This window comes from Carassius gibelio, chromosome A25, assembly GCF_023724105.1.
Source record: "Carassius gibelio isolate Cgi1373 ecotype wild population from Czech Republic chromosome A25, carGib1.2-hapl.c, whole genome shotgun sequence".
NCBI classification, from domain to species: Eukaryota; Metazoa; Chordata; class Actinopteri; order Cypriniformes; family Cyprinidae; genus Carassius; species Carassius gibelio.
In genome coordinates, this window is record NC_068395.1 from 2106860 (window position 1) to 2118928 (window position 12069).

Sequence of the window (12069 nt, forward strand, 5' to 3'; positions counted from 1 at the left end):
ATATATAACTATTATTATTATTTATAAGTGGTGTGTATCACAAGAGTAATAAAATGGAATACTGAATTTGTAGCGCATATGTTTTCCAGTCAGGGATTTGAGAAGCCCTTGCAGGCGTGGAAAGCGCAAAATGATCATAATAAAGCACATCCGAGCGCCTCTCTGGGGGTTCAGACGGATGCTGGAGAGAGAGAGAGAGAGAGAGAGAGAGAGAGAGCGGGCGAGTGCGCGCGCGTCCCTCATGACGTCACGCCATCATCCGTGCTCTCCGTCTCCACTGACTCTCCTCCGTCTCCAGGCTCTTCTTCCCATCAAAACACTCCTCGCCTCCGCGAAATCTTGTCTTTTATCATGGAAATGGCTGCGCAGCCCAGCGACACTCTGGCGACGCTCAAGACCGAGTCTGAGACGCTGAAGACGAAGCTGGAGGAGGAGAGAGCCAAACTGCACGATGTCGAGCGTAAGAACCGAGCGCCGTCTGTGTGTGTGTGTTTAATGAAGATATACTGTATGTCAACACCATAGCTGGCATACAGTAAGCCTGACTGAAGAGGAAATCGGAGTTATTAGCCATTTAGATCAACTGAGCAGGTTTCAGGAAGACGATGATGATGATGGTGGTGGTGTTGATGATGATGATGGTGGTGATGATGATTATGATGATGCTGATGATGATATAGGTGGTAATGATAATGATGATGGGATGGTGATGATGATGATGGTGGTGTTGTTGATGATGATGATGATTATGATGACGATGGTGATGATGATTATGATGATGCTGATGGTGATGATGATGAAATAGGTGGTAATGATTATGATGATGGTGATGATAATGATGGTGGTTGTGGTGATGATGATGATAGTATGATGATGATGATGGTGGTGGTGATGATGATGATGGTGGTTGTTGTGGTGATGATGGTGATGATGGTGGTTGTGGTGATGATGATGATAGTATGATGGTGAGGATGATGATGATGGTGGTGGTGATGATGATGGTGATGTTGATGATAGTGATGATGATGGTGGTTGTGGTGATGATGATGATGGTGATGATGATGATGGTTATGATGTTGATGATGGTGATGATGATGGTGATGATGATGGTGATGATGGTGGGTGTGGTGATGATGATGTTGACGATGGTGATGATGATGGTGATGATGATGATGATGGTGATGATGATGATGGTGGTTGTGGTGATGATGATGATAGTATGATGGTGAGGATGATGATGATGGTGGTGGTGATGATGATGGTGATGTTGATGATAGTGATGATGATGGTGGTTGTGGTGATGATGATGATGGTGATGATGATGATGGTTATGATGTTGATGATGGTGATGATGATGGTGATGATGATGGTGATGATGGTGGGTGTGGTGATGATGATGTTGACGATGGTGATGATGATGGTGATGATGATGATGATGGTGATGATGATGATGGTGGTTGTGGTGATGATGATGATAGTATGATGGTGAGGATGATGATGATGGTGGTGGTGATGATGATGGTGATGTTGATGATAGTGATGATGATGGTGGTTGTGGTGATGATGATGATGGTGATGATGATGATGGTTATGATGTTGATGATGGTGATGATGATGGTGATGATGATGGTGATGATGGTGGGTGTGGTGATGATGATGTTGACGATGGTGATGATGATGGTGATGATGATGATGATGGTGATGATGGTGGGTGTGGTGATGATGATGTTGACGATGGTGATGATGATGGTGATGATGATGGTGATGATGATGATGGTGGTTGTGGTGATGATGGTGATGATGATGATGATGATGGTTATGATGGTAATGATGATGTTGATGATGATGGTGATGATGATGATGATGGTGATGATGATGGTGATGGTCATGATGATGATGGTGATGATGATGGTGGTTGTGACATCACATTATGATATTCTCAGAAAGAAGGCAGTCATTACTAAGAGGTTCTAGGATCCATTAATGTCCGTTAATGTTAATGTATTCACTAACATGAAAAAAACAAAACAATGAGCAATACATTTATTACAGTATTTATTCATCTTTGTTAATGTTAGTAAATGAAAATACAGTCGTTCATTGTTAGTTCATGTTAATTAACAGTGCATTTATTAATGTGAAATAGCACAGCTTTTGATTTTAATAATGAATCAGTTAATGTTGAGATTAACATGAACTAAGATTAATACAGTAAATTCTGTATCAGTTCTGTACATTCGTAGTTCATTTTAACTAAATTAGTTAATTAATGAACTAATGAACCTTATTGTTAAGTGGTTTCATATTTTTTGGTTTCGATTTTTATTTTAGTTTTTTTAGTAATTTTATTATGTGCTTTTGTCATTTTCATTCTTTTTTATTGTTATATTTCTATTTAGCTTTGAATTTTTTATTTTATTTTAGTGTATCAAAATAACCGTTTGTAAGTTTGTAATCTAATATTTTGTTTATATAATGTTTAAATTTTTGTAACAACAATAACAGCACTGCTAATTATTAATTAACAAGGACATTTTTCATTCCATTTTAAGCTTTTTTTATTCAGTTTTTTTGTGTAATATATTAAGTATTTTTAACATTTATTCTATGTATTTACACATTTTATTTATTCATTACTTTTTATTAGCTTGTTCATTCATTATTTATATTTTTTTAAGGCTTGTTCACTAATGGTTTGATAAGATGCAATTAACTGCAGGCAGGTTAATGAAAAATAAAAACAGTAAAATAAATTTAATGGCATTAATGTTGTGGCTTTTCCATCAGTACATCAAGTGGCGGAGAAGACTGAGGCTTTGGGTCAGTTTATCATGAAGACCAGACGAACTCTGAAAGGCCATGGAAATAAAGTCCTGTGTTTGGACTGGTGTAAAGACAAGAGGAGAATCGTCAGCTCATCTCAGGTCAGTCTATAAATCACTCATCACTTATCCATCCCTGTCATTTCCTTTCACAGTGACACACTTTTTCAAATGATGCAAAAAAATTCAGTAATCTTATCAATAACTATTGAATTTTCTTTTGTATTTTAGGACGGAAAAGTGATCGTATGGGATGCATTTACAACAAATAAGGTGAAATGAACCTGATCCTTCAAAAAATTGATATCATATACTTAAATTTTCTTTTCTAAAGTTTACCTATAGCATTAGTCACTAATTATATTATATAATTGTTATATAATTATGTGTACAGTATGCTTTTGACTAATGTTCGTGTAAAATTTATCTTATTTAACTTCTGTTTCAAATCTTTTTGATCTTTAATAAAATATTACTAATAATCAGCGTTTAATGAAGATACTATTATAGATACCGTTTTCAGGTATTATTATTTTTTTCATTAAAAAAACACTTTTTTTTTAAATAAAGTTGTGTTTTTGAGATTTCTCTTAGTTTTTACATTTTTTAAGTCTACCTATTTTTATTAATTTTGTATAGTTTTAGTTATTTTAGTACATCAATATAAACTAAATGAAAATGTTTCTGTGGAAACTAGCTGAAATAAAATATGTTTCTTTATTTTTGTCTCAGTTACCATTAATTTAATTTTCAACTAACAGAATTATATTTTTATGTTTTTTTTTTTTTTTTTTTTTTTTTTTTAGCTATAATAAGGTTGTTTTAATATATTAAATGTCCTGACAGGAGCATGCGGTGACTATGCCCTGTACGTGGGTCATGGCCTGTGCTTACGCCCCCTCTGGATGTGCAGTGGCTTGTGGGTAAGTCTCTGGGCTCTTTCACTAAGCATTATATCGCTATCTTTGAGCAATAAACATCCGAATACACCAATTGTGACCTATGTAAAGGCTGGAAAGCTTTAGGAGTTTTTAGGAAACAATATTTATTATGTTTCATTTAGATGTCACACACTTTAAACTTTAATTACACATTTAGTAAATAATAAAAAATATCCATTGTCATTTGCGCTCGTTCCTGTTGCATATCTTCAATCTGGCAACCCGCGTGAGCATTGCATCTAGTGAGGACGGAGGGGTGGGAGAAACAACTCTCTCCATTATTTTGAATTTGGACTGCATTACCCATTAGCTGTAAATATTACATACTACACCTATTATGTTTTTTGCAGTGGCTTGGACAATAAGTGCTCTGTGTACCCTCTATCCCTGGACAAGAATGAAAACCTCGCCGCTAAGAAGAAATCAGTGGCCATGCACACCAACTACCTGTCTGCATGCTGCTTTACTAACTCAGATATGCAGGTATGTGTGAATACGTGGTGAAATAATGAGACGGTGTCTTGCATTTGACTGGTTGTGGTGTGTTTTGTGTTTGCGGTAGATCCTGACGTCTAGCGGTGATGGCACGTGTGCTCTGTGGGATGTAGAGAGCGGTCAGATGCTGCAGAGCTTCCATGGACACGCGGCTGATGTGCTGTGTCTGGATCTGGCACCCTCTGAGACCGGAAACACATTCGTTTCAGGGGTGGGAACTGAGCGGCTGATGCCAAACACAAACCACACAAAGCTTCCATTAAAAATAACAATGTCACACAATACCTTACAGTCAACATGAGATTATAATTTACCATATTTGCTTTCTTAAAGGGATAGTTCACTGAGAAATGAAGATTCTGTCATTAATTACTCACACAAATAAAAATCTTAATTTGTGTTCTGAAGATAAATGGGTTTGGAACGGCATGAGGGAGAGTAATTAATGACAGAATTTAACTTTTGGGTGAACTGTCCCTTTAAATTGAGCTGTTAACGTGCCTGTACAGTGACCTTTGACATGTTCTCGCGTCTCTCAGGGCTGCGATAAGAAGTCTTGTGTTTGGGACATGCGCACGGGACAGTGTGTCCAGTCTTTTGAGACTCATGAATCAGACATCAACAGCGTGCGGTGAGTGCCTCTTCTCTATTCAGATTCTGTCAAAGCAAAAAAAAGGCGTACTGAGTAACATTTTAAGGCCTTGACAGCACTGGTCAACAATGCTGGGTGTAAAGTTAGGTAATCGGATTACTTTTTTTTTTAAGTAACTAGTAAAGTAACATATTTTTAATTTAGAAGAAAATATTTAGTATTTTTTTAAATAAGTCATGCTAGCAGTGGTGGACGAAGTACACAAATCAAGTACTTGAGTAGATCAAGTACAGATACGTATAATAAAATATTACTCCAGTAAAGGTAAAAGTACTCCTTTTTCAATTTTACTCAAGTGAAAGTACAAAAGTACTAAATTTTTTATGTACTTAAGTAAAAAAGTACTGAAAGATAGATGTTTGCAATTTTATATAGGCTAATTTAATTTTATATTAGCACTTTTTTTATATAATCCTACTGCTCAAAATACCTGGGATTTTTTCCAAAATAACCACTATATGGAGTGAAGATATATTTTTGTTGTTGATATGGACTACACTTACGAGAGTAGTGTTCACTGTGAAGCTTACACTGTGATGTACCTGAGAGAAAACAGAGATGACCATCTGATTTTCACCAGTAAGAACAAAGTATTTTAAAGTTTGTTGTTTTACAGAACATCACAGTTATATATGACATGATAATAAGGCCTGAAGATTTTAAGGAAAATATAATTATATTTTCATAATGATTTTTTCCTTCTCAAACCTTGTCTGGGGTGTAAAAACACCCCTGGCCAAACTGGGTGCATCTCTTCCCCTCTTTGATAATTACTGTAGTTACCATGTTCTGAACATCACATCCTTTCTTTTCTAACCAGATATAATCTATATATATATATATATATATATATATATATATATATATATATATATATATATATATATATATATATATATATAGGTGGTTGAATAAAAATATTTGGACATTATTTATAAAAATTACCTCAAGTTAGCACCAGCAAGCTTGTTAGCTAGACAGTTAGCATCAGCTTACAATATTTACTTATTTTCAGAGCGGTTATGAATAACGTCCTTAATAACAATGGATGAAAAAGTTAGAGCTTTACTGATGATTAAGTCTAGAGTGTGTCCACCTTTGTGTTTGGGTCCATGCACATGCTGAATCGACAGGTAAAAAAAAGCCTCAAGTCCAAATATTCATTTATCACCAATTAACCGTTTGACAAACTTGCTTCGATGTCCAGATCTGAATTAAAAAAAATCTCAAACATGCTCCAATATCCCGATCAGAATCAACCGAGTCGCGAACAGGCTCCGAAGTGCCGATCTGAATCAACCGAGTCGCGAACAGTCTCCGAAGTGCCGATCTGAATCAACCGAGTCGCGAACAGGCTCCGAAGTGCCGATCTAAATCAACCGAGTCGCGAACAGGCTCCGAAGTGCCGATCTGAATCAACCGATCGCGAACAGGCTCCGAAGTGCCGATCTGAATCAACCGAGTCACGAACAGGCTCCGAAGTGCCGATCTAAATCAACCGAGTCGCGAACAGGCTCCGAAGTGCCGATCTGAATCAACGGAGTCGCGAACAGGCTCCGAAGTGCCGATCTGAATCAACCGAGTCGCGAACAGGCTCCGAAGTGCCGATCTGAATCAACCGAGTCGCGAACAGGCTCCGAAGTGCCGATCTGAATCAACCGAGTCGCGAACAGGCTCCGAAGTCCCGATCTGAATCAACGGAGTCGCGAACAGGCTCCGAATTGCCGATCTGAAAACTTCGACCAAATAATGTAAAAAATAACTCCATTTCCAAACTGTTAATATTACGGTTGCGGGGAATTTGGACAAGCATAAGTTATTTTATTTAATCTGTGTTAGTTTAAGGTTATTTTATTTTATTTTTTAACCTAATACACGGAGACACTGATAGATGTGTCTGCTTTGCACTGGAGCATTTCAGTGGGCTTAAATAGTTCTCTATTTACAGCGGATTTAGTTCCCAAACAACTTACAATTTTGACCTAAATATGATTTTCAGTTACAATAATTAATCCTAAATTTCAACATTAATAACTTACTTTAGCAACATCAGACGCACGCGCGCTCATCTCCCGGTTCTTACTTCAGGAGACTCACACTAAATAAACGGTTCATTTGAATCAGTGAGGGGTCGACTCCAGAACAGCTGCAATTGGATCATTCCAATTCGTAAACGAATCGTTTAGTGCGATTCGCGATCTGAGTAAAGTTTATTTTGAAAAGACTCAGTTCATTCATGATGAATCAGACACCGCTTCTGCGTGTCGGAGCACGTGATATATTATAGGGAGTAACGATATGTTTTATGAAATGTAGTGAAGTTAAAAGTACGATCTTATGCTTTGGAATGTAGTGAAGTAAAAGTAAAAGTTACTCAAAATAAAACTACTCCAGTAAAGTACAGATACTTGAAAAATGTACAAGTACAGTAATGAAGTAAAGCTACTCCGTTACTGTCCACCACTGCACGCTAGTTATTTTGTTTCCCATGTCTTGACTGACAGCTCTTGTGTTGCCATGTTGAGAGAAATCGGGAGTTAGTGCAGAGCGTTGTGGGTGAACATGATCTTACTGTAGTTCTAGATTAAATATGAACATTATATACTCTTTTCACTGCACAGATTCAGTATTCCTCAAAATGAATAAAAACCATCAAATGCAAATCTAATTTATGTTTTTTAATCCCATTTTATCAACCAATGTCTTTGCTACTGACCTTCAATGATCTAATTCAATCATATTAATAAGCAAAAATTACAAATATTACAAATATTGCTAATAGGTCATCGACTTATCTGATTGTCTTAAAAGGGACTTTACAGCACTTTGAAGTGGTGTTAAGTGAGTTACTGAGTAGTGTTTTATTATTGCTGCAGGTACTATCCCAGCGGAGATGCTTTCGCTTCAGGCTCAGATGATGCTACTGTGAGTCTTTTCCCTTCTCGCATTATTTTCATATGATTACCTGTCTAAAGTTTGGAAACGTTTTGATTTTTAAATGCTTTTAATGAAGTCTTATCGGCTGCATTTATTTAATCTAAACAATTAGCAAAAAGCCATTTTCTGTTGTAATATATATATTAACATGTCATTTATTCCTTTGTTGTAAAGCTGAATTTTCAGCATCATTACTCCAGTCTTCAGTCTCACATGATGCATTCAAGTCATTCTAATGCTCAATTATTATTAGTGTTCGTTTATTATTCTCTGGTTCTTATTATTATCAAATAAACACTGGTAAAAAAACGTTTTTGCTGCTTAATATTTTTTGTGAGCATTTTTTTATTCTTCTCAGGATTCTATGATAAATAGAATGAACAGCATTTATTTGAAATAGAATCTTTTGTGACATTATAAATGTTTGTCATGTCACATGTATATTTGCTGAATAAAAGCATTTGTTTCTATTAAAAACAATGGAAGTATATCATGGTATCTGCATAAATATGAAGCAGCACTACTCTTTTCAACACTGTTTTTCTTCAGCATATTTGAATGATTTCTGAAGGATCACGTGACACTGAAGACTGGAGTAATGATGATGAAAATACAGCTTTGATCACAGGAATAAAATATATTGTAAAATATGTTTTCATAGAAAACAGCTGTTTTAAATTAAAATAACACATATTTCACAGTATTAGTGTTTTTACTGTATTTCTGAGCACATCAGTGCAGCCTTGATGAGCAGAAGAGACTTCATTAATAAAATGTACACAGCTACTGTAGTTAAATAAAAAAATGTGTTTAATTTGTTTGATCTTTATTTTCTGTCTTTACAGTGTCGTCTCTATGACCTGAGGGCAGACAGAGAGGTGGCCATTTATTCTAAAGAGAGCATCATATTTGGAGCCTCTAGTGTGGATTTCTCCCTCAGTGGTAAGCATATTGAGTGATATTTGAAGTATCTGCAATATGTTAATTATTTTACCAAAATAAGAAGGATCATACAAAATTCCTGTTATTTTTTTAATAAGTACTGACCTGTATAAGATATTTCACATTAAAGATATATAGTCCACATGAGAAAATAATAGTTGAATTTATAAAAATGTCCATGTTCAACTACACAAAAATGCTGAAAAACCAAAGAATCTGTTGGAGCTGAAGGATTTTTCTGAAGAACAGCAGAAAGTTGAACTGTTCAGGAGAAACAAGGGACTCATGAACAACCATCACTAAACAAAAAAACAAGAACACAGCTGTGGATTATCCAGCTAACAACAGTGTTAAGATTCAAGTGCATGTAAACTTTTGAATGGGGACATTTTTATAAATTCAACTATTATTTTGACGTGTGGACTATATGTCTTTAATGTGAAATATCTTATTCAGGTCAATACTTATTAAAAAATAGCATGCATTTTGTATGATGCCTCTTGTTTTGGTGAAATTATTAACATTTTGCAGATACTGCAAAGTTTATTTACAATTTTAACGACAACATATATATGTATGTATGTATGTATGTATGTATGTATGTATGCATGCATGCATGTATGTATGTATGTATGTATGCATGCATGTGTGTATGTATGTATGTATGTATGCATGTATGTATGTATGTATGTATGTATGCATGCATGTGTGTATGTATGTATGTATGTATGCATGCATGTATGTATGTATGTATGTATGTATGTATGTATGCATGCATGTGTGTATGTATGCATGCATGCATGTATGTATGTATGTATGTATGTATGTATGCATGCATGTGTGTATGTATGTATGTATGCATGTATGCATGCATGTGTGTATGTATGTATGTATGCATGTATGCATGTATGTATGTATGTATGCGTGTATGTATGTATGTATGCGTGTATGTGTGTATGTATGTATGTATGTATGTATGTATGTATGTATGCATGCATGTGTGTATGTATACATGCATGCATGTATGTATGTATGTATGTATGTATGTATGCATGCATGTGTGTATGTATGTATGTATGCATGTATGCATGCATGTGTGTATGTATGTATGTATGCATGTATGCATGTATGTATGTATGTATGCGTGTATGTATGTATGTATGCGTGTATGTGTGTATGTATGTATGTATGTATGTGTGTATGTATGTATGCGTGTATGTATGCATGCATGTGTGTATGTATGTATGTATGCATGTATGTATGTATGTATGTATGTATGTATGCATGCATGCATGTGTGTATGTATGTATGTATGCATGCATGTATGTATGTATGTATGCATGTATGTGTGTGTGTATGTATGTATGTATGTATGTATGTATGTATGTATGCATGCATGTGTGTATGTATGCATGCATGCATGTATGTATGTATGTATGTATGTATGTATGCATGCATGTGTGTATGTATGTATGTATGCATGTATGCATGTATGTATGTATGTATGCGTGTATGTATGTATGTATGCGTGTATGTATGTATGTATGTATGTATGTATGTATGTATGTATGTGTGTATGTATGTATGCGTGTATGTATGCGTGTATGTATGTATGTTTGCATGTATGTATGTATGTATGTATGTATGTGTGTATGTATGTATGTATGTATGCATGTCATGTATGTGTGTATGTATGCGTGTATGTATGCGTGTATGTATGCGTGTATGTATGCGTGTATGTATGTATGTATGTATGTATGTATGTATGTATGTATGTATGTATGCATGTATGTATGCATGTATGTATGTATGTATGTATGTATGTAGCATGTATGTATGCATGCATGTATGTTTTATTATGAATAATAATATTATTATTATTATATATAGTTTTTTTTGTTAACAAGAATAACCAAGATTGCTTTATTATTTGAAGGAGTTTGTTGTTTGTGATATTCTAATATCTTCCTGCAGGGCGGCTGCTGTTCGGTGGCTACAATGACTACACCATCAACGTGTGGGACGTTTTAAAGGGCACCCGCGTGTCCATCCTGTTTGGACATGAGAACAGAGTTAGCACGCTCCGCATTTCTCCGGACGGAACGGCGTTCTGCTCGGGATCCTGGGATCACACATTACGGGTCAGTGGACAAAAAGGTCACAACACAATTAAAGTATATTAAGTGTTGTGATGAAAGTCTCACATTCGTTCCGTCTTTCTCCAGGTCTGGGCCTGAATGTTTGCTGAACCTCTGCTTGTGTTTGACGTCTGGATTCACGGATAAGCTGCAGACTGTAATAGTGTGTTGAGCTCAGTAGAGGATATGATACAGAGGGATTGTAGTGCATCCAACTCTAATCAGCACATTAGGCATGCTTGGTATTATGGGATGGACTTGGATGGTGTGGATGGCTTCTGTTTCTATGACAGCGTTCTAGTTTATGTGTATGAATGTGTTTGAGCTCATGATCCAAGAAATCATATATCTAAAACATTAATCTAAAAATATAAACATATTCCATGTTGTTTAGGCCTGTGCATGAGGTTGAAGCACAGCAGAGACCCTGATGTCTCGACTGACTGCTTGAGTTGTTATGAGTCAAGATAAAGATTGTTTAGCGGACTCTGTTTCTAATATGCAAGCGAACAGATTTAGTTATTGTCTCTTACTCGCTATGGTCTCATTGTCTTTTAATTACTATGCCATTATAGTTGTTCTTTCTTACTGTAGCAAAGTGTATACACCATTATATCATATCATATAGGTTGTCATATCGACACATATATCCCTGCACCTAAACCAAATAAATGGATTCTAAATGCTTAAATGTATGTGGTGTCTCTTTATTTCATGTTTCAAGAAGTTGTTTTTGTTGTTATTAGATCAGTTTTAAGCAATTAAATTAATCACTTATTTCATAATAATAGTAACTGTTCAGTAAAGCATACAGTTTTCTAGTTTTCTAGAGTTATTAATTAGACAGTTCATCCAAAAATGAAAAGACCATTACCCTTTTTTTGCTGGAACCAAAATCAATTCTTTTTTTAAATAAGAATTTGTAATTAATTTAATTGTTTAATGTTTTTGTACATTGACTAAATTGTAAAAATTAATAATAATAATAAAAAAAATTATGTAGGTTTGTAAAAAATTATCAGATTTATATTCTTCTAATATCTAATTCTAATTATCAAATATATCTAATTGATATTTAATTTCGTTGTCTTTAAAATAAATACCTGAATTGTTACACAAAACTAATAAATAGACATACATTT

The 12069-nt window shown here is 35.1% G+C and overlaps 1 protein-coding gene across 1 annotated transcript; it reads left to right on the forward strand.

Moving 5' to 3' along the window:
- Positions 1-220: 220 nt before the first annotated feature.
- On the forward strand, positions 221-11618 carry LOC127947071 (guanine nucleotide-binding protein subunit beta-5a-like). Its single transcript, XM_052543999.1, has 11 exons — positions 221-460; positions 2788-2924; positions 3054-3095; positions 3669-3745; positions 4114-4246; positions 4326-4469; positions 4798-4889; positions 7787-7835; positions 8693-8789; positions 10764-10930; positions 11015-11618. Exons 1-11 carry the CDS (start codon positions 352-354, stop codon positions 11024-11026), a joined length of 1059 nt encoding a protein of 352 aa, XP_052399959.1. The 5' UTR covers positions 221-351; the 3' UTR covers positions 11027-11618.
- Positions 11619-12069: the final 451 nt, after the last annotated feature.

Coding starts and splice junctions, on each gene's coding strand:
- LOC127947071 (XM_052543999.1), top strand. CDS start 352: ATGGAAATGGCTGCGCAGCCCAGCGACACTCTGGCGACGCTCAAGACC. Junction 4,247..4,325: donor TTACTAACTCAGATATGCAG/GTATGTGTGAAT, acceptor TGTTTGCGGTAG/ATCCTGACGTCTAGCGGTGA. Junction 4,470..4,797: donor GAAACACATTCGTTTCAGGG/GTGGGAACTGAG, acceptor CGCGTCTCTCAG/GGCTGCGATAAGAAGTCTTG.